Below are 22,770 nucleotides of genomic sequence, written 5' to 3'. Positions count from 1 at the left end.
AAGGACTTTACTGAGAGGACCTACACAGACAGGGGATGCTAAGGGCCCATGAAGACATGACACAGACTAAAACTCAAGAGTCTGGTGAAGGACTGATTAAAAATGTGGGGCAGAGACCCCCTCTAATGGCAATTGGAAAGGAAGTAAAGAGAATACAACAGTGCTTATATCAGATACTGACCACCCCAGCCAGAACCTCAGCATCTCTTACCAAGGGGAAGCCCAAGTGAGCCCAGTTCTCTAGAAGAAATTCTCAGGCAGATGTTCTATATACTGACACTGGCCAAGAGCTCCTGAAGATCCTACTTTATCCAACTTAGATGTACGTCTAAATTTTAAGAAAATTTCTGATTAATTAATCTATTTATTAACAGGAGGGGCAGGATCTGGTAGCAGCTCAAAAAACATTCACTTAGCCATTTAGCCAACAAGTTCTAGGAAATACGTGGATTATGGAAATCCTTCTACCAGAAAGACCTCTGCTGTGTGGCAGAGATACAGGGAAGCCTGGATGAACATCCTAGATAAACCTCAGAAACATAAACCCCTTTTGCTCCCACTCTGTTCCCACCAAACATGGTCTGATTATGAATTGGAGTTCCCATGTACCCTGAGAGCAGAAAAAGGCAATGGTGAAACTGGAAATATTGTTAAGGTCTATAAAGCACTAACTGGCCTCCACCATCTTCAGATACCAGCTCCTAGGACCATCTTATGGAGTCAATCCCAAAGTGCCTCATCAACTCTTGAGTGTACATATATTTCAGATTTCCAAAGCTGATAACCTCTGGGAAGCCTTGTCTAACCCCAAACTTAATGGTCTGCCTCTGCCCTGAACTAAACGTGTGCTCCCTCTCACCAACATTATTACACAGCAATCCAAATGCATGCTTACCACTCAGTGGGAGCCACAGCTGAGCTTCTTGGCAGCAAGAAAAAGATAGCATTTAGCATTATATTCTCGGCGTGTATCACATACTAGGCAGTCACTAAATATCCGATGAATGGATGGATGAATGAATGAACGAATGACCTCACTAAGACCCAGCCATCCTCCAAGTCTCACCTACATAGCTGTCCTCCATTCTCAACAACCTTATTTTTCATACTGTAGCTTAAACTCATTATTTAACACATGATTTTCACTAAGAGAATTTTTAAATCCCATACTAGAGACATGAGTAAGAAGAGACTTGCATGGTGGGTTCTACTTTCCTGGGGCAGCAGAGTCTAGGCATGACTGACGGGGGGCTTACCTCTGCAGAGCAACAGGAACACCTCCTAATTACCCAGTACCAGGCCTCCATTTAAAGTGAGTTGTTTGCCATAAAGGCTCTCTCACCAGAAGGTTAGAAAGGGAGAGAGAGAGAGAGAAGCAAACAGAATCAGAAACAATAGGTTCGCTCAAGAACAAAAACCAATCCATTCGCTGTCTTCTCTCACAGGCATCCAACTCATTGCAGCTCAAGACATGACCTGGCAGTGGTGGCCAGCATCCCAGCTGCACTTTACCTTCCCACCCCCAAACACAGATTTTTTTCTAGATAAAAATGGGTTTTCAACTTTGTAAGAAAAAGTTACTGTTTGGAACTTCCCTTTAAACCAGCAGTCTTCAAAGTGTGGTCCCTGAGACTCTTTCAGGACATCCACAGAATCAGCACTTTTTCATAATATACTAAGACATCGCTGCCCTTTTCACTGTGTTGACATTTACATCAATGGTGCAAGTACAATCAAGGCAGTGACAGAAAAATACACTGGTAATTGTTATTCTTGCCATGGCCACCAACTCACATTAAGAAAAAAAGTAAGCCAACTCATTTAAGGATGTCTTTGACAAAATAGTAAAACTTGATTTTTGTTATTCCTGACCCTTTTTAATCTTTTCTGTGAGGAAACAGGAAGTGCACATGAAGGGTATCTGCTGCTCGCCAAAGCACCAAGGAAGGCTATCACCAAGAACAGCACTTGGGCAACTGCCTAGAGTTGTGAGTTGAACGGGCCACCCTTTTTTTTTTTTTCTCAAAGACTATTGTTTTTACTTGAAAGACTAACTCAAAGACAAACCACAGATATTCAGACTCAAGTATTTGGCAGTACTTCTCTTGAAATAAAGTGAGTCAATCACTTCAACGAAAGTAACTCATGGTGCTTATCTACAATAATAAAAAATGAGCTCTCAAACAAGTGAGAATTTTGAAAACACCCACGAGCTCAACAACTTCTCAATCTTTAAAGACTTTTCTGAGAAGTCATGGTAATATCAACAAATGTGATTTAAAAAAAAAATTGTAAACTGGGCACAGTGGCTCACCCCTGTAATCCTAGCACTTAGGGAGGCCAAGGGGTGTGGATCACTTGAGCTCAGGAGTTTGAGACTAGCCTGGGCAACATGGTGAAACTGCATCTCCACAAAAGATACAAAAAATTAGCCAAGTGGGTAGTCCCAACTACTAAGGAGGCTGAGGTAGGAGGATTGCTTGAGCCTGGGAGGTAGAGGACACAGTGAGCCGAGATCATGCCACTGCACTCCAGCCTGGGCAACAGAGTGAGACCATCTCAAAAAAAAAAAAAAAAAAAAAAAAAAAAATATATATATATATATATATATATATACACACACACACAAAAATCAGAAGATTGGCATAATTCAATGAAACAATAAGGGGATTATTATTATTTTTAAATGAATAAATGTATTTTTAAAATTTCCTAGTTTTCATTTCTGATATGGTAAATAATAATAGATAAAAACCAGAATAAACAAAAGCTCTTTGGAGTTCTCAATATTTAAGAGCATCAGGATTCCAAAACCAAAACATTTGAGACCTATTACTTTAAATAAAACAATTGTAAACAGATAAGCAGTTACCTGAACATATTTGTCTAATGTATTAAATAATCTGGATGAATGCCCCCACCTGCCTCAGTAGCAGAAAGTTTACGTGTTCTTTCTTATACTACTTATGCCTCGTTTTATTATCTAAAATAGTTCTGGTATCTAAGTATCAAATCAGAATGGCTCAAAATACATTCTATCAGAACTAACACTTTCGTCTTTGGTATCTATTCTCTAAAAGTCCCCTTTTCCACCTTCCTTTTTACAATCACTTCTCTTTACCAAAACGGCTTTCACTCATCCCAAATATTATTACAGTGTGTTGCCCTGGAGTATAAAAACCTCTGGGACACCAATCTCTTTAGGAAGAGTCACTTGGCAGCAAAGCAGAGTTAAGAAATATCAAGAAGGCAGTCCTTCATTTCATCCAGGTGACAAATGCCTGTTTAGTGAGGTAATTGTCATACAAACACATTTTAATGCATATATTTAAACTGAAAAGGAGAATTTTTTAAAAAATTCTAAATTCTTTTTAAAAAGTTTTTAAAAATTGCACTGTCCAATAGTAGTCAGTAGCCAAATACGACTTTAAGTTGGTTAAAATTAAATAAAATTTAAAATTCAGTTCCTCTCTCATACTAGCCCCATTTCAAGTGCTTCCTAATCACAAGTGCCTACAGGCTACCATACTGGACACCAAAAAGAACACATCTATCATCCCAGAAAATTCCACTGGACAGAGCTCTCTGGAATCTTGACTTAATAAAGGGCTGGATTTACTACAGTCATTTTTTAAGGCCCTAATCCCAGCAGAATGTGGGAAATTTCCATCCAGGTGAGGACAAATGTTAGAGACTCAATATAGAACATTCATCTCGCGCCACTGCACTCCAGCCTGGGCGACAGAGTGAGACTCCGTCTCAAAAAAAAAAAAAAAAAAAAAAAAAAAAAAAAAAATTCATCCTACGATCCTCTTTTCTGGTTTTCAAAGAATGGAGCTCTTCTCTCCAGCAGTAAGATATAAAATTAGTACTTTAGACCCTTTTTAAAAATCAAGTTGAGATTCATGTAACATAAAATTAAGCATTTTAAAGTGAGCACTTCAATGGCATTTAATATATTCTCTTAGACTCGATGACCTAAAGGATTTGACAAATTATTTTCTATCAAGGTCCTACCCATGACCTAATTAATAAACCAAAAATCTAGTGGATATTATCTAAGATATGCAATGCACCCACCCCATCCATTTTGAGAGAGAGAGAGAGAGAGACAGAGAGAATGTGTGTGTGTGTGTGTGTGTGTGTGTGTGTGTGTGTGTGTGTGTGTGTGTGTAAGAGACAGTCTCACTATGTTGCCCAGACTGGAGTGCAGTGGCTATTCACAGGCGCAATTATGGCACACTGTGGCCTCCTCAAACTCCTGGGCCCAAGCAATCCTCCTGACTCAGCCCTCAGATAGCTAGGCTACAGGTGCACACCACCGTGCCTGGCCTTAAATATTTTATATGAAGCATTTGTGATGGGGACTTCTTTGGGATTAACAACTTTCTAAAATATCACTTATACCATAAAACAAGATGCTGTACTTGCATTAGTTAAAACAATATGCTGTGTTTAACAATTGGCTAATACCGAGCAAAAATTTATTCCAAAAATAATGAAGTGACTTATGTCAGCATTTACCAGGTACGGATGACTATATCCTATCACTACATCACAAGGCCAAAGACAGGAGATACCCATGGTTTCAGGGCCACCTAGTAAGAGGTGAGAGAATAAAAGTGGAAACACAAAGCTTACACTGGTTACATATGCAACAAAAAACTCTCCGTTCTATGTTTAATTGTGCTCTACATCTTATTTTCTGATACTTGAAATAATTTGGCTTGTGTGGTTATACTTCAGTGTTCCTATATGAAAGTCACTAGCCTCATGGCTACTTAAATTAAAATCAAATAAAATTAAAATTTCAGTTCCTCAGCCTCACTAGCCCCATTTCAAGGGTACGGTAGCCATTTGTGGCTAGTGGCTAGTGGCTACCATATTGGACTGAGCAAATACAGAACATTTTCATGACAGAAAGATCATGGACAGTACTAAGTTATACATTTTCTACAAACATTCATTATTAGCATGATATCAAAGTACACGGCAAACTTTCTTTAAAAAATAATTTGGAAAATCCTAGATACTTTCTGACAAATTTCAGTACACAGTTATATTTAAAAGGCTTTTCTTTCCTTAAACCTTGAGTTCACTGAACATATATGACAGCCTGGATTGCAACCACTCTATAGTATAAAATTCAGGAAACACTTCATATAGATTACAATTCAATAAAATACATATAAACAGTATACACATTATTTAGTAAACATATTACAACTGATGGACATTAAATAGGTTTTCTGTTTACTATTTTCAATCTCATTTTTATCAATATTTTTATTTAAAAATACATTAAAATATTGTTAAAATATTTAAAAGCTATAGTGTGTAAAGTTTGAAGACAATAAACAAAACGGTCTTCTCCCTATATTTAAATTTGAGCAAAGATATAAGCACTCTTTCTTGCAGAGAAAGCCTGGCTCCAAGCTCAATTCTTACACAAGTCTCTTCTCGCTCTAAAAAACAATGGCAATGGTGTTACAGTATTGCCCATAAACTCTTTTATGGATAAAAACTGTCTCCAAAAATGTAAACCTTCCTTACTTATTTGAAAAAATGTGAACTGCCTTATTTTTTTAAAAAATTTAGGTACTAAATTACACTGCAGCCATCCTTTCAATTTTCTTTTGTCTTCCATACTTTAAAACATATGAAGTTACTTTTTAAGAAAAACAAATAGATTAGGGTAAAGAAGCATTATAAAAATCTTGAGTGCGACAGCCTTCATAAATCAACTGGGTTCACAACAGGGCCTTCAGTGCCAGTCAACAGGAACCCATCCACTAAAGTATAATATCACCTCAGGGTTTTGGAGAGCACACCATGAAAACATGGTAAGGTGCTAGTAACAACAAGGGGGTGAAGTGGATCAGTGGATTTAAGGAATTTGTAAGATTAAAGTTATATTTAACAAAGACTTAGTACTACTGAACTCTCTCTGTGCAGACCTATATACATTATAGGTCAGTGGGTGAACTTCTTGCATGCTAGAGGGAATACCAGCAACCATCCCTAGCAATAGGAAACAGGGTGTCAACTTAACCTGCCATTTGAAGTTTCTGAAAACTAAGTGATGGTTTTCACCTTGGTTGAAGTTAGAAATTAAACACTTAGAAAGCAGCTAGTATCTTATATATAGTAATATTTCCTAGAGATTCAACTGAAAAGAAATACAGTAGTGTGATGGTAATTTTTGCTCCCCCCTATAAAACATTACGAATTTTTGTCTGCCTTATGGAGACTCTAGTAAGTTGATTTTTAAGGCATTAATAGATGATGTCCTGTTTTCCAAAATAAAGGAAAGTCGGTCTACTTCAAAGTGAAAGAGTAGAAAGTGAAAAAATAAAGAATTCCAAAAGCTCATTTTGATAACCACTACAACAGTAGTTACAATAAAAAATATTTAACATTTATTGGGCATGTACTACATGCCACATGCTGTGCTAAAAACTTTACAGTCATTATCTCATTTAATTCTCATAATTCTGTGTAATCGGTACAATTATTGTATCAGGAAACTGAGGTTTAAGCAAGTATGTATTTAAGATGACTTAAGAAAAAAATGGAAGAGCCACATTCAAATGGAGTTCTCGGTGTATATGAAGCCTGTGGTCTTCATAACCCTGTGCTCCTGCCTGCCCAGCAACCTGTACTAGCAGTGAGGGGCAGAGTCCTGGCAGCTCCACCTAGTGTGTGACCACTACACAGAATAGTGGAGGGGTGAGAAGCTAAAAAAATGACAGAGAAAACATTAAATGAAAGAAATAAACTGACATTTGTCTCTCTGCATTTACTTACCTTGGAATTAAATTTATATTCAGTATGAAATACCACTCTAGGATCTAACATGGCTCTTTGATGTGGGGAGCTTATTAAAACCGATTTAATGATTTGCAGCAGGGCGCAGTGGCTCACACCTATATAATCCCAGCACTTTGGGAGGCTGAGGCAGGTGAATCACCTAAGGTCAGGAGTTCGAGACCAGCCTGTCCAACATGGTGAAACCCCATCTCTGCTAAAAATACAAAAATCAGCCAGGTGTAGTAGTGGGCACTTGTAGTCCCAGGTACTCTGGAGGCTGAAGTGGGAGGATCACTTGAGCCCAGGAGATGGAGTCTGCAGTGAGCCAAGATCGCGCCACTGCAAACTCCATCTCCTGAGTGACACAAAAAGACTTCATCTCAAAAGAAAACAAAACAAAAAAACTGATCTTATTATTGGGCTCATTTTTATTCTATGAATGGTTAGTTTCTTACTGTTGTCATTTTATTGTTTTCTTCATCAATGATATCCTAGCTTAGAGACCTTATTTATGTGTGAATATTGGTTTTGAACTTCCTTGCAAAAAATAAAACTGCAAACCTTAAGCTCAGATCTAAGGAAAGAAGTTTTCCAAAATTAGACTAAATTATTTCCTTCTTTGATCTAGGTCTTCTACCATGGTTTTCAAGTAAGCAAGACACGTTGTTGCATCAGAGGTCAGGTTAGGCACTGAGCACAAGGGTTCCCACAGCACCTTATTCCAATATGAAGATGACTACTCCCTTGACATGTCCCACTCTCTGGATAAATATAATTAAAGTGAACAGAAAAAACATTCAGAGAAATCGATGACAAAAATGAAATGCTACTTAGCATCTTACTTAAATCAAACACTTCCCCTAAAAAACTCTGACTTATCTCCTTTAATTCAAGTTATGTCTTCATGCATTTCAACAGCTCTCATTCATGGAAATGTCTCTGACATATTTGAGCAGCCAAAAATAGAGTTAGCTTAGTAATGGACCAATTTAAAGCAAAGTCAGCATATTCTACTTATTTATTGCCCAGTTCCATTTCTCCCTATGGTTACTTAGAGATTATCTACAGATTTACAGCTGTAACTACAGAGAATGGAGGGTAACATTAAGATGTCAAGATCAAGGAAAATTCTCCAAGTTAGTTCCCCACAGTTTATTTCCAGCAGGCTCCAAAGTGGTTAAACTTGGTATCTCTTCATGCTAAACTTGTTTTTAAAATAACAGTGAAAACAAACACATGACAACTTGCAAAAATCCCACAATTTCCTATTATTGTTTTTTAATGGAAGAAAATGTTCAAGTTACAAGAGTCCATCAAGAAACATGATCTAAAAATTAAACTCTAATTTCAAGTATTTCTATATTCAATAAGAATTTTAAGTCTATACCCTCCCCTTTCATTAAAGAGCACACTTAGATACATAACTTCAAAAAACAAAAAGCTTTCAGAAAAAGAATGATCTAAAGTTCCTTGCCTGTTCACAAGAAAGGATATGCACCCTGCAACCTCCCAACCCTCTAAACTGAGCAGCCGCTGGCAAGAGGCCAAAACACTTCATAGCCCACCAAATGGGTGAGAGTGGAATTCCTATGCTAATATTGCAAACCTGTTTCAGCCAGTCTATGAATAGATTAGACAGGAAAGGCACAAGTTAAGCTAGAACACTTGCCATTCGAAAAAGCCTCTACACAGTTTCCCAGCACCACTGCTTGCACCTCCTCAATATTCTCCAACGCTTTATACCCATGGCCAGAACAAAAAAACTCTTAAAATCAATAACACTTGCTTAAGCCCTAAAACAATTGTTTTTTTGCTTTCACACAGTGAGCCAAATTATACACTTAACATTAAGTTAAGGTTAACGTCTAGGACTCCTGAAACCTACAGAATGATTTAGAACTAAACACAGAAGGCAGCAGAGGAAAACAGGACAAATACACTTTAAAGAATAACAGAAATGTTATAGTCTTCATTAATATTAAGGAGCATCAAAAACGCATGTTTTTGATTCAATCTTTAAAATAAGAGGTAAGGAAATGCCTTGCAGCCTTCCCTGGCCATCGCTCTCATCGTCCTGGAAATTGTCCAGGATAAAAACCAAGCAAGATGATGTGGGTAGTCCTGTATCTATGTTGACTTTCTTAAACGCAATGCTGTCAATTTCTTGGCATTTTGCCAGCTTCCTTTACGTTATCCATCACTACCACTTCTGCTGTCATGTCCTAGGGCTTGAAGGTTCTCCTCCATTTTTTACACGAAGTGAAGAAAAACCAAAATAAAACCTCACTCCTGGTGACACACCATGAACCACTAAAGTTTTACAAGGCAAAAGGACAAGTACAAGTTTGCTACTGACTGTCTTTACTGATAAAAGAGCTGCATTCAGCAACAAAGGAAATACCAGGACCATCTCTGCATGGCTACTTAGGGATTATCTATAGATTTACAGCTGTAACTACAGAGAATGGAAAATAACATTAAGATGTCAAGGGTAGGGTAAATTCTCCAGATTAGTTCTCACAATGCTGTTCCCCTAATTGTCCCCCTAACCCACTTCCCAGTTCTCCTTCCTCAGCTAACTATTGCTCTGCTGTACCAGAGACCGCCTTTCTGAAAGATTATTAAAACAGGGAAGAAAAAAGCAGCACAGAAGAAAAAAATGAAAGAAATGGGGAGGGGAGAGCATGCATATTAATAAAAATGAAGGCTTTTCCCCTTATCCTGGAGAGTCAATTTCATGAAGAAACAAGCAATTCTATTAAAGACAGAGAGGCAAAAAGCTGGGGGATAGAGGTGAGGAGTTAACTACCAAAAGTATCCAAACACCACACAAAGCTAAAATCTTGAAAATGTCTGTAATCTACCTTTCAGAGAAACACGCTATTTTTTTCCACAGGACAAACACCATTTAGGTAGCCTTCTTTGAAACTCAAACAAATGAAATCAAACTTCAATAACGTATCTTGTCAAGAACTGATACTAATATCCCTAACACAGGCACACCCCCCAGTACTGCATTTATTCATGATACCTAAAAACACTGCTACTACTTCCTTAACCTTACAGCAAAGTGGGTAACACCTGTCTTGGAGGATGACTGTCATAATTAGACTAACAATTTTACATTTATTTATATGTGAATAAAATTATTTATACTCTGACTTGTTTTTAAAAAGAATATGCAGCAACTGATACGGAAAGAGTATAGCCTGTGCTGTTTAATATGCAGCCACCAGCCATGTGTGGTCACTGAGCAACTGAGATGCAGCTCACGCAATCTGTGTAAAATACATATCAGGTTTTAAATTCTTGTGTAAAATATCTCACAAGCAATTTTTTATACTGATTACATGTTGAAATAATGTCTTGGATATGTTGGTTTAATTAAATGTATTACTAAAATTAGTTTTACCAGCTTCTTTAATGGTAAAATGCGGTTACCAGAAAATCTGTATCAACATAAACGCATTGTATTTGTAGCTCCCATCATATAACTGGACAGTTCTGGTCTAGAACATAGTAAGTACGCAAAGATAGGACAGCCAGAATGTTATACTTAAATAACAAAATTCCCTTTTCACGTCAGTGGGGGCCTCTGTCTCCTCCCTGCCTTCCACCATACCAGCAATCTCTCCTTAACACAGTCCTTGGCACATAACAGGCACTAAATAAGTATTTCTTTCATACGGTACTGCCTTTCATGAAGATACCTAAGATACCAAGATGAAAATGCAGCATCACAAGTGGCTTCTTTTAAGAATATCAATTGGCTACCTGGGACACCTAGCAGAGGCCTAATATCCAGGCTTCAAAGGTAAACTAACAAACTAAATTCTTATCACCTACAATATTTTTGATGTCACATAAAACAATACTCTTTTACAAAATAAAAGCCATCTAAGGGGCAAGGCTATCAGGTATTCATGCTTTCAGACTATGGGGTGAAAGGACAGACAGAGCAAAATTTTCCCTGTGCTTTAACTTGACACTTGGTATAATTCTGACCTCTGGGATAAACGAGCTTGTTGGATGTTGAGGAAAAACGTAGACAGGTTACTCAATAAGCTGTAGTATATACAAATTGAGGTAGTCAGAAGAAATACTTTATGAGTCTTCGTGAGAAACGACGAGTCTGTTGAGAGCACCCTATGGCCCAGGAATGAGAGACCAGTAAAGGCTTGATGGTTTGCTTTAACTAAAGGTCTCATGAAGAACTAGCAGTGGGCCACAGCAAGTGGGAAAGCAGTGATGTCTTCTGCCTTCTGTCTGTGAGCACCAGAGGGGGCAACCTGCTCCAATGAGGTCCAGCCTGGGTGCCTGTTTTCTGAAGGTGGGTACACTTGCAAAAGCCCCTAAATACCACTTAGGTAAAAGCTAATTTTTTAAAGAGACATTTTGTTTTCCCATCTTCCCCAGACATCTTTAGAAGTGAGAAAGGTAGTATTGATAAGATACATCTGCTCTCCATTAAAAAGGTATTTTTGTCTATTTCTGCTTACAACCTGCATACATAATCCTTAAGAAATATAGCCACCTTTTTCCATAAATTTACTTAGTAGTTGCCAATTACTCTGCCCATGTCTGTAATTCTTTTTTTTTCTTTTTTTTTTTTGAGATAGAATCTCGCTCTCTTGCCCAGGTTGGAATGCAGTGGCGTGATCTTGGCTCACCACAACCTCCATCTCCCGGGTTCAAGTGATTCTCCTGCCTCAGCCTCCCAGTAGCTGCGATTTCAGGCATGCACCACCTCGCCTAGCTAATTTTTGTATTTTTAGTAGAGACGGGGTTTCACTATGTTGGCCAGGCTAGAGTCCCGAGCTCCTGATCTTGTGATCCGCCCACCTCGACCTCCCAAAGTGCTGGGATTACAGGCATGAGCCACCATGCCCGGCCTTGTAATTCTTTATTTACTGGGTAAACTTAAAGAGTCTCAGTATAAGATTGATGCTGCTTTAGATTTACCAATAAAAGCTTTTCTCAGAAAGGCTGTTTTTTTTTTTTTTTTTTTTTTTTTTTGAAAAAAAAAATTGTACCACTGATTCTTCCAGGTATTTTTTTAATCTCAAGGGAAAATGAGGAGATGGGAAATTATTACTTATCACCTTAATCTTAGTAGCCTTTAAATTTTTTTTCTACTTCTGTTTCATGATGACTGTATTTCAGGACCAAATTAATGAAAAAGTCACAAATGTATCTAAAATAAATTTATTTTAAGGACACATTGTTGCAGATCCTAAAAATTCAACTAGAACTTTCCATTTAAGAGCGTAATCCGTGATCTGGGATACGTCTATGGACTGTGCAGTATAAATTCTATCCAGAAACTCAGGGATTTGCCTGTAACCTTAAGGACAATCCACTTAACCAGTCTTTCTTCAGATAAGCTCTTCAAATGAACAAAATATTGCTCTGTGCCTTCCTTCTAGATTGTTCTCATCCATGTTCACAGTGTACTGATAAATATTTCATTTTTGGTTCCAGCCCCTCTCCACTCTCTTCATACTCCTGGGTGCTGCAGAGAGCCCCATGGTGCTGTGTCCATGCTGAAAACACCTCCTAGTGCCCTCCAGTGGCATGGGCCCGGGACCATGCAGCTTTCTGTCCACTAAGCCCCAGACCTACATTCCGGCAATACGAGGGACACTCAAGGCCCAAAGGGCTTTCTGATCTTTGCACTCATTGTTTCCTAAATCTTAAATTCCTTTCCCTCCTCTTTTATCCATCCTTCCCTCAACTTAGACTGATCCTTCACATCTCAGCAAAGACATCACTGCCCCCAGAAAGCCCTCCCAGACCCCCACCTCACCCACTTTAAGACTGATCTTAAAGATCAGTGCTGATCACTACAGTGTGCTTTTCACGGCATATCCTTGCCTGCATCTTCCTGCTCACACAGCAAGATTGTTCTCCCTCCCTCAAAGCACATAGGAAGCCTCAATACTTGATAAGTGTTCACTAAAACCAAGGATATAAAGTCAAACAACTATGAAAATGTTTAACATTGAAATACGTAAGATTCTTCTTAAAACTTTGCAACAGGCAATTCTGAACACTTGCTAGATGTGTCATTTTTGAGTCCGCACTGTTAACCACTTAAAAGACATTGCTACTAATCTCACTGAGCCTCTAACCAGGAAGGCATATGAATCCTCACTTCAGAGATAATGAAATGACATCCTGACATCCTTACTAACATCAGGTGGTGATGTTAAGCAGTGGTGCTTCTATTCAAAAGCTCAGACTCCAAAGCCTGTACTCTTTCCTTCATGCCAGTGGTTCTAAAATTGTGGGCCAGGGTCTGTAGGGTCTGCGAGATCAGAAAACTATTTCCACATGATCCTGAGATGTTATTTGCTTTTTCATCCTCATTTTCTCCAAATGAGCAGTAAACTTTTCCAGAGGCTTATGACTAGCACACAGACTACATTCAGAAGCAGATGTGAGAATCAATATTTAATAAATATAAAACAATGCCACTAATTTTTTGTCTTGGGAAAAGTTATCTTTCATTTTTAAAAAAAGTTATCTTTCATTTAAAAAGTATTTTGTATGTTAACACATAATGATTTATTTATTTTTTGTATTTATTTATTTATTTATTTATTTATTTATTTTTGAGACGGAGTCTCACTCTGTCACCCAGGCTGGAGTGCAGTGGCTGGATCTCGGCTCACTGCAAGCTCCTCCTCCCACGTTTATGCCTTTCTCCTGCCTCAGCCTCCCAAGTAGCTGGGACTACAGGCGCCCACCACCACGCCCGGCTAGTTTTTTTGTATTTTTTTGTAGAGACTGGGTTTCACCATGTTAGCCAGGATGATCTCGATCTCCTGACCTTGTGATCCGCCCGTCTTGGCCTCCCAAAATGCCGGGATTACAAGCTTGAGCCACCGCGCCCAGCCGATTTATTATTTTTAAATAATTAACAAATCAATATTTTAAACTTTCATCAATATTTTAGCTGGGCGCGGTGGCTGATGCCTGTAATCCCAGCACTTTGGGAGGCCACGGCGGGTGGATCATCTGAGGTCAGGAGTTCAAGATCAGCCTGGCCAACATGGTGAAACCCCATCTCTACTAGTAGTGAAATCCCAACTACTAGGGAGACTGAGGCAGGAGAATTGCTTGAACCTGGGAGGAGGAGGTTGCAGTGAGCCAAGAATGCGCCACCGCCCTCTAGCCTGGGCAGAAGAGTAAGACTGTCTCAAAAATAAATAAAAACATAAATACATAAATAATAAAAAAATTAAAAAGTTCTGAGACAGTTAATATCAATACATATAACTCACACAGCTAATACACACTCTTTGGAGTCCCCAACAATTTTTAAGAATGTGTAGAGGTCTGAGATGAAAAGGTTTGAGAAAAACTGTTCTAATTAGCTATTGAAAAAGAAATATAAGCTAGGGTTTTTCCCTTCCCTGTAAATCTTATCAAATAATCGAAAGTCTAGCACTTCCATTAAAGAAGTGTCCATACACCAAAATGTGTAATTTTTCACATTTTCATCAGATGAACTGTGGCCTTTTTGTTCTAATATTTTTTCTTTGTTGACTTTTCAATATAAAGTTAAACTTATCTTTAAAGATACTTACACGTGTTTCATAATTTAGGAAATATCCATTCAGAAGTCAGGAAACACATAAAGAGCATAATTTCTATTTTTAAAAAGCAAAAAACTCAAGAATGAGTTAAGTCTACCTGAACGTGATAATTCCATTATCAAGTTAAATGGACATTTCAACCTAATCTGGTATCTTCCCTGATACCTGGTATAGTATTGAGCCACTACTCCATCATATATAAAATTTGAAATAATTTTAGTAGCTCTAAAGTAAAACATAATTAAATAAAAATATTTCCTAGGGTAGAATGTCAATCATTCAGAGACAGAGATTTTAAAGGTGTAGGATAGTATTTTGAATTACCCATATCATTATCCTCCTCACATGTGGCAACACAAGCTAAAAGGGGGATAATATTTGCACAAATCAAATTTAGTTATTTCATAACTAAGGCTGTATTACATAATAGTTAACCTATCCTTAAAAATAAAGTTAATTTTGATGAAACCCCGTGTCCACTAAAAATACAAAAATTAGCCGGGCATGGTGGTGCACGCCTGTAGTGCCAGCTACTCAGGAGGCTGAGGCAGGAGAATCACTTGAACCTGGGAGGCGGAGGCTGCAGTGAGCCAAGATTGCGCCACTGACTCCAGCCTGGCAACAGAGTGAGACTTCATCTCAAAAAACAATAAATAATAAAGTTAATTTTATACTGTAACTACATGGGAAATGACATAATTATGTAGCAAGGTTTGCACTTCAGGAGATCAGAAGCTAAAATTAGAAAAGAATTAACATATATACCACGGAGTGGACATTATACTAGGCACTCCGTCTATGTTAAGCCCACTTAATTTAACACCCTTTGTGGTGGGTGCTATTTTTCCTGCTTAACTAATACAAATTCTGAGGTAAACAGAAGTTAAATGCTTTGCCTAAGATCACCAGGTTAATAAATGATAGAGCTGGGCTCCACATACCTTTCTACCTTTAAAGTCTATGTTCTGTGCCTAAGACTTCATACCGCCATAGCCTTATGTTCAAAAGTGAGTGTTTCAAAATCTGAAGAGAATGCAAAGTTAAGCAGAAATAAGAAAGCAAATAATAATGAGCAAAATGGAAAACATAATTGTACTTTGAATGAAAATACCTCAAATGTCCTAGTTTACATCCCTGTAAAGATCCTGAGTTTGCCTATAATGACATAGTCAAAGAAGGAGGGAATGCATGTGGGCTCTCCTGAAGTCTAGCACAGGACACAGCATGCATGGAGCCTCCACTGCTCAAGGGCTCACATGCCACAGACTCACACATGTCCTCTGAAAAAGCCATTGAGGTATCTGTACTCTTAAAACCCAGGAAAGCTGGAGGATAGCAACAGTTCTCATCCAGAGATCAGATTATAATCACAGCGGGTCTCCAAACAGTGCTCACCCTCTGGTGAAGACAGAGGATGCCAGAATGAGAAGTCTGAGAAACCACTGCTCTAAAATATCCCTTGCTTATTAAGAAACTTTCCAGGGAATAATAATTCCTAAAAACTAAGTCACATTCATTTCTGTCCTAAAAGCCTCCCATGTCTGCTGGCCTCAGGGACAGTACTTTTGGTCTGCTCTGAGGAGAGGCGTTTTGCCCCGAGGTTATGTAAGAATCACCAAGGGTGGTTATATGAGGATCACCAAAGTCTTCAGGGAAGTTGCCCTGCCCACCGGCTGAGGGCAACTTTCCTAAAGCCACTACTTGTCCTGTGGTCCCAGGAGTCTTCCTGACCTCCACTCCCCCAGCCCAGCTTAGGACGAAGCTTCAGAGGCTCTGTATTAAATGCCTGGCTGAAACTAAAACAAAAAACAAACAAAAAAAATTTTTTTGAGATGGAGTCTCACTCTGTTGCCCAGGCTGGAGTGCAGTAGCATGATCTCAGCTCACTGCAACATCAACCTCCCGGGTTCAGGTGTCTCTCCTGCCTCAGCCTCCCGAGTAGCTGGGACTACAGGTGTGCACCACCATGCCCAGCTAATTTTTTGTATTTTTTAAAAGAGATGGGGTTTCACCATGTTGGCCAGTTTGGCCTTGAACTCCTGACCTCAGATGATCTGCCTGCCTCGGCCTCCCAGAGTGCTGGGATTACAAGCATGAGCCACCGTGTCCGGCCTAAAATACTTTTTTTTTTTTTTTTTAATGAACTGACAAAAAGCATAGAAGACAATTATCACCACTAAAAAAAAAAAAAAGCTGCTCTGAGATGCCCTGAGTGGCTTTGTTTACTGACCAAACCCTTTTACTTTTAACACTGCTTTCAATCCCTTCTGCTCTCAGTTTGACCCTTCTGGTCCAAACTGTCCTCAAAGGCCTGGACGACAGGTTCATACTTCATCTTCTGCTTCTCCATCTGTCCTGTGGACTGTTTAATCAATATCACTGGCTCCCCCCTCCTTTTAAGTCCAAATTCCTTAAAAAGGAATCCAAGATCACAACAATCTGGCCCTGACTGATACTTTCCAACCTATTACCTGCAGCAAGCTTGACTTCCTGTGCCCTTGTTTAGCAAACCACCCCTCAATCTGAACTGCTGACCTGGGTTCACCTCCCTGGGTAAGGCCTACCCAAATTCCAAGCACCCTCAACTACAGGTTATCTCCTCTCTCTGGACACTTGTCACATAATCATGCCTGGTCTTTCACTCTTTTGTATTTTCACATGAGGTCTTATTTCCCCAAAATTGATAATAAGTGCATCAAAACAATCACTATGCTTTATAGCAGTAAAATCAGCTACTGTGCACCCCAAAAACAGAACTGTAATTCTGGTAGATAATAAGTATATATTTTTGAATAGCACTAAGAATAATCTGTATACATAGGCATTAATTTATCTTTCACAGATCTAGGGCATAAACAGCAAAATTTATAATGGAAAGATGTCTTTGTGAATATGATAATTTAAAACTTAAATCTGTTCTTTTATAAATTCTAAATGATAACAAAAACATCAGCTTACAAAAAAGGAAGATTCCCTACTTCAGTGCAGGGTACCCAAATGTTTTAGAGACCAAACATCTTCTGTGAATTATCATTTACTGTGATTTTCTACAGTTTGCAATTTAAACTCATATTAACAAATTCAACAGTTAGTAAAATAAGTGTCACAGAAGTATACATTTTGCAGCTTCCCAAGAAAAATATCAATATAAAAGGAGAGATGGAGGAGACTACCACACACACATAAATCTTTGCTAGAAACCAAGTGTCAGTGTATTTTTAAAACACACACACACAGAGAAAGAAAAAGAATAAAAAAGAATTCAGAGAAGGAAACAAAAGCATTTGTCTCATGAGCATTCTGAGTCTCTGTCCATCTCCCTGCTAGTGGCGACCTAGCTCCTTGTCGGCAGGGACCCAGTCTTAGTTATCTACATACCCTTAACATCTAGCACAATCCCTGGGACAGGGAGATTCAAGAATTCTTGCCTGAATAAAATAAATGCATAAGCCAATAACAAATAAAAATTAAGGCACTCATAATGGAAAATATTTTCATAGCTTAAAGAAAAATTTGATTACACAAGTTAGCCATGTTGAATTTCACATTGCAATGCAGAGGCAGGCTCTGTGTCCCCTTACCTGATGCACAGGCACTTTCTGCGGGGTGTTCTGGGGTGATGGGTGGAGCTGTGCCCAAGGCTGGTGATGAGGGTGTGGGGGTGAAGACTGGTGGTGCAAGCCCGGGTGGGGCTGCAGTGGAGGACAGGTTGGCAACTGCTGAAAAGACGGCTGTTGACCAGGATGTTGTTGGCCAGGTATCAGTCGTTCCTGGATTGCTTGTGGGTCTCCAAGGCCAACACCAGGACAACCATTTGGCCTCATGTGCCCAGTCAACTCCCTTGGTGCCGAGGATATGCCTATAAATGGACGAGACTGCTGCATGTTTCTGGGGCCCATATTCCTCTGTCCGATTCCCATGGCACCAGGGGGCTGGTGAGATGGCTGAGGATGGGGCATATTTGGATAACTGCCAACTTCCATTGGTATCCCAGCACTTCCCGGCCTGACTTGTGGAGGAGGAGTGCCTGCTGGATTACTCATTGCTTTCATGGGTGACATGGGAGGTGGAGAGGCATAAGTTCCCTGAGGCTGTGAAGGATGCATAGTTTGTGTGTTCATTTGGTTAAGTGAGCCACTGGGGTGGATGGGCTGCTGGTGCATTAGTCCTTGACCACTGTTTGATGGGAATCCTACAGCATTGGGGTATCTTGGTACGGACTGATTCATTGGAGTATTATTTGTAAGGCCTAAATTTTGATTCATCCCTGTATTGTTAACTAATCCCTGATTTAGGTTACTGTAAGGATATCGAGAATACTGCCCTGAGTTGTTTATAGTAGGAGAGGGGACTGTCTGGCTCCGAGAACTAAAGTTAAGGGTTTGTGGCCTAACAGCCCCTTGTTGGGGAGGATTCGGGGAGAATCTGGGACTGTGGGCAACTGATTCTCCATGGAGAGCAGTAGGGGGGTGGTGATGGAACTGCTGCACCGAGTGACGCAAGGAAGGTGCCATGCTGGGATTCTGCTGGGGCACGTGGGACAAGTGGCCGGGTCCTGAGGTGGCAATAAAAGGATTCCCCTGATTGAGGCCTTCTTGGCCTTGGGAAAACTGGCTCATCCTCTGCTGTGGCTGACCATGCTGCTGCATGGAAAAATCCCCACGTGCCATATAGCTGCCCATCTGCTGCATGTGCTGAGGGTGGCCCTGTGCAGGGGGCCCTGACGGAGCTGGCTGCGGTGGCTGTGGTTGTGGCTGCTGCTGCTGGTAGGGGGCTCGTATCTGGTCTGGTACCTGAACAGCCCTGGGGCCCCACATGGAGCTGCTGTCCACAAAGGATTGCCCATGCCTCTCATTCTGCATGCCAGGGTAGACACCCATCTGACCGCCACCACTGCCACCATGGGGCACCTGAGGAACGGGTGGGGTGTGATACTGCGAGTGCGGAGACGCGAGTCCGTTCCCAGGGGTGTTGCTCATCATTCTGTTCGGCTGATCCATCAGATGCATCTTTTGTTGTTCATACTGATTATAGTGATCAAAATGTGTCAGCTTTGTTTGATTTTGATTAGTAGAAGGATGATGAAGGGATGGCTGTAAAGAGGCAAAGCCTTGGTCTATTGGCATTTGCTGACCCATAGGATTTACTGGATTTTCCGGGTAACCACATTCTCCGAGGCCTTCAAGACCTTCACTGAAAATATTCCCATCCTCGCCAAAAAGACTCATCATTCCTGGATCTGCCATCTTCTTCCAACACACGGCTCCTCCAAACCACAGCTCAGGAGCTTGCCTGTGCTTCACTTCACTGAGGTGTTTGCCCTCAAAGCCTATAATCCTTAACTAATCTTCTTCATGTCATTCCATATTTCTTTAATTCTCTTGGACCCTGCAGTGTCAGGCAAAGTCTGGATATAGGTCCTAGAAGGGAGTTGGGGGTGGGAGAGAAGAAGGAAGAAAACAAAGAATTAGGATCCGATGATAAAACTGCCAGTATTTTGTACATCTGAATTTGGTCCCCATCAACAATACTAATCTAGCTCCCTCACTGAGCTGTATTTTATAAATTTAGTTCACTTTAAGAGAAACTCATTAGTTTCTACCAGAAGCATCATTATGATCAGTTACTTAGAAAGCAAGCAAAACACTAACCTTAACCTTAAATTAATCCATTCACTACACTTCCTAGCGTTCCATTCTTGAATGGAACAGAACAAAAGAACACAACATGAAGCAGCAGCAGCTGCCACAGCAGGCAAGCAGATGTATGAATATAGCCAAGCAGCTCATCTGCTAAACTAAAGCCCTGGAAATGCTCTGGTTACCAACAGTCCGCCCTTAACCTTATTCCCCTGAGCAGTGTAATCAGATGAGCAACAGCAGCACCAAGGGCTGTGAAAAGCTCAACTTAGTTAAATTGACTAGAGGATTATACAAATACCAAAATCGGTCATTTCATACGAATTAGATATTTACAGCCCACATACAACTATGTAACTGCAACAGAGGCATCTAACAAGAAAGTGTTCATAATGATGTTGAAAAGCAACCTTGAGAACAGGACAATACATACATAATTTCATTATGTTTAATGGCAGAAATATACAAGATTCAGAAGGAGACTAAAAGAAAAGCTTTCATTCTCCAAGAGGACCAATTTCACTCATGGCTCTGAGCCTACCATGGTCCCAGTCTGCACTGACACAGAGCAGCCCAATTACCAGGCTCATTATTCACCCGCAGGCACGCTGGGCTCTGGTGGACCAGAATCCCATGTGACCACTCAAGAGGAAACTAGTTGAGTGATACTTTGTAGACAATGACTATTCTCATAACTAGAAACACAACTTTCTCCAGAACTGAAAATTATTTTATTTTATTTTATTTTTATTTTTATTTTTATTTTTTTTTTGAGACGGAGTCTCGCTCTGTCGCCCAGGCTGGAGTGCAGTGGCGCGATCTCGGCTCACTGCAAGCTCCGCCTCCCGGGTTCACGCCATTCTCCTGCCTCAGCCTCCCAAGTAGCTGGGACTACAGGCGCCCACAACCGCGCCCGGCTAATTTTTTGTATTTTTAGTAGAGACGGGGTTTCACCGTGGTCTCGATCTCCTGACCTTGTGATCCGCCCGCCTCGGCCTCCCAAAGTGCTGGGATTACAGGCGTGAGCCACCACGCCCGGCCTGAAAATTATTTTAACAGAATAAAGTTCAAAATATGCTCTCTTCACCATTGCCTTAAGTCCTTTTGGGATAAGGCAGGACCTAAGCAGGTAGGGAGACAAGTGGGCAGGCACTTGTGTTCGCACCCTACGTGCTTCCAGTGCACAGTATACACTATGTAACATGCTGCATTTTATTCAAAGTCTTCCTAACGACCCTGTGTCAGATTAAAATAACCAATTTAAAGAATGCTTTGACAATCTAAACAGGAAAGTGTTTTTGTTGAGTGCTAATTAAATCAACGGCCTAATAAAGAACTAATTCATATAGAGAAAATGACTGAAATCTCAAACATCTTTGGAATTTCACTCATTTTTTTCTCTTTTATAAGGATATTAAGCATTGTGTGATACTAGCCCACTTGAAAAAACAGTATCTTGAAGAATTTCCAAAGTGATGCTATAAACAGGCACACTCATAAATTCTACTGACACGCTTCCATAAGAGCATGGGAATGAACAATGGGCTAACCAACACTCCTGAGAACTTACCAGTAAGACACATAAAAATTCTGTTTCTGCCTGCCCTATTCTAACACATTTCTAACAAGGGGAGAATTTTGCTTACAGAAAATGTAAACAACATTCTTGTTCACTGTCAGAACTATAGACATAACACCTGAGAGGGTCTCCAGGTCTGTAGTTTTCAGGTGACAGCTGTCAGCTAAAGTCAAAGGTCTCTTCACTCCGCCGCTAACTGCCATGAATTTTCTGAACTACTTTCTCCAAATGCAGAGGTCAGATGGGTGAAAATAAGGTGAACATGAAAGCCATTTTACTGAAAACACGCTGCTCTACTATGCAACTATTTTAAAATCCAAAATAAAGAGAAGTAGACATCTCCAGTGCCAGTTGCAACAAATACTCATAAAATTAAATACACTCCTAAGAAGGCTAAGCAGTCAGTTGTCATTTATTCAAGGCTCATTTTAACTTTGAAAGAAATAAATACTGGAATGGACTTGATAATAGCTTAAACCAGCCATGCAGACCAACCACTTACCAAAACAACATTTCAAATTAGCTTAAGGAAAGTCACATCTACATATGTGTCCTGGGGAGCAGCTTCATCCTCCAGGGTCTGCCAACTGTTACCGGAAGAAATGCTACTGACTGGATGGGGCTCCAGGCCAGCTCCAGGTAAAAGTGATCCGAGAGGGAGTGGATGGCTTAGCCCACTGGTGACCTTCTGTTGCAAGCCCACTGAGCCCAGAGGCAGAGAGGCAGAGCCAGATCAAGCTTGGAGAAGTGGCGATGAAGCTGGTGCTTACTTTTTATCAGCTTAAGATTCAGAAGAAGGACAAGTTGCCTAACAGCATTAGTAGGGAAAAAACAGCCCTCCGACAGTAACCATACTGACCCTTGGCTGTACTCCTCTTCCTGTTCCCTACACCCTTCTACTAAGTGTCCATCTCCCAGAGGCATGAAAAACGCCAGCATTATATGGTATCAACTAAGCATGTCGCTCACCACAACTACAATCATGCTCAGGTAAGGTCCAGGCAGAGAAGTTCAAAAACTGGCTTTGTAGTCTGTCATTAGTGACCACTCACTGGGACAGCCACCAACGCCTTCCTGCCCCTTTTCTGACCTCAAGACCCAGCTGGCAACTATGCCAGGAATCCATCTGGTAGCTGCATTT

The 22,770-nt window shown here is 40.1% G+C and overlaps 1 protein-coding gene across 12 annotated transcripts in view; it reads right to left on the bottom strand.

The window, feature by feature from the left end:
- The window catches only part of CHD7 (chromodomain helicase DNA binding protein 7), a 188,502-nt gene that overhangs the window by 105,763 nt on the left and 59,969 nt on the right, over positions 1 to 22,770 (bottom strand). For 10 of the 12 annotated variants that reach the window (XM_045398308.3, XM_045398306.3, XM_045398314.3 and 7 more), the window contains one exon: positions 17,993 to 19,831. The exons of 1 other annotated variant lie outside the window; for it this stretch is intronic. In XM_045398308.3, coding sequence (XP_045254243.1) covers positions 17,993 to 19,657 — 1,665 coding nt within the window. In that variant the 5' untranslated portion in view covers positions 19,658 to 19,831. Of the gene's footprint in view, positions 1 to 15,352; positions 15,435 to 17,992; positions 19,832 to 22,770 lie in introns of all 12 variants that reach the window. One more of the 12 variants, XM_073998839.1, reaches the window with a different exon arrangement.

Source organism: Macaca fascicularis, chromosome 8, assembly GCF_037993035.2.
Source record: "Macaca fascicularis isolate 582-1 chromosome 8, T2T-MFA8v1.1".
NCBI classification, from domain to species: domain Eukaryota; kingdom Metazoa; phylum Chordata; class Mammalia; order Primates; family Cercopithecidae; genus Macaca; species Macaca fascicularis.
This window is presented reverse-complemented; position numbering and strand designations above follow the sequence as displayed.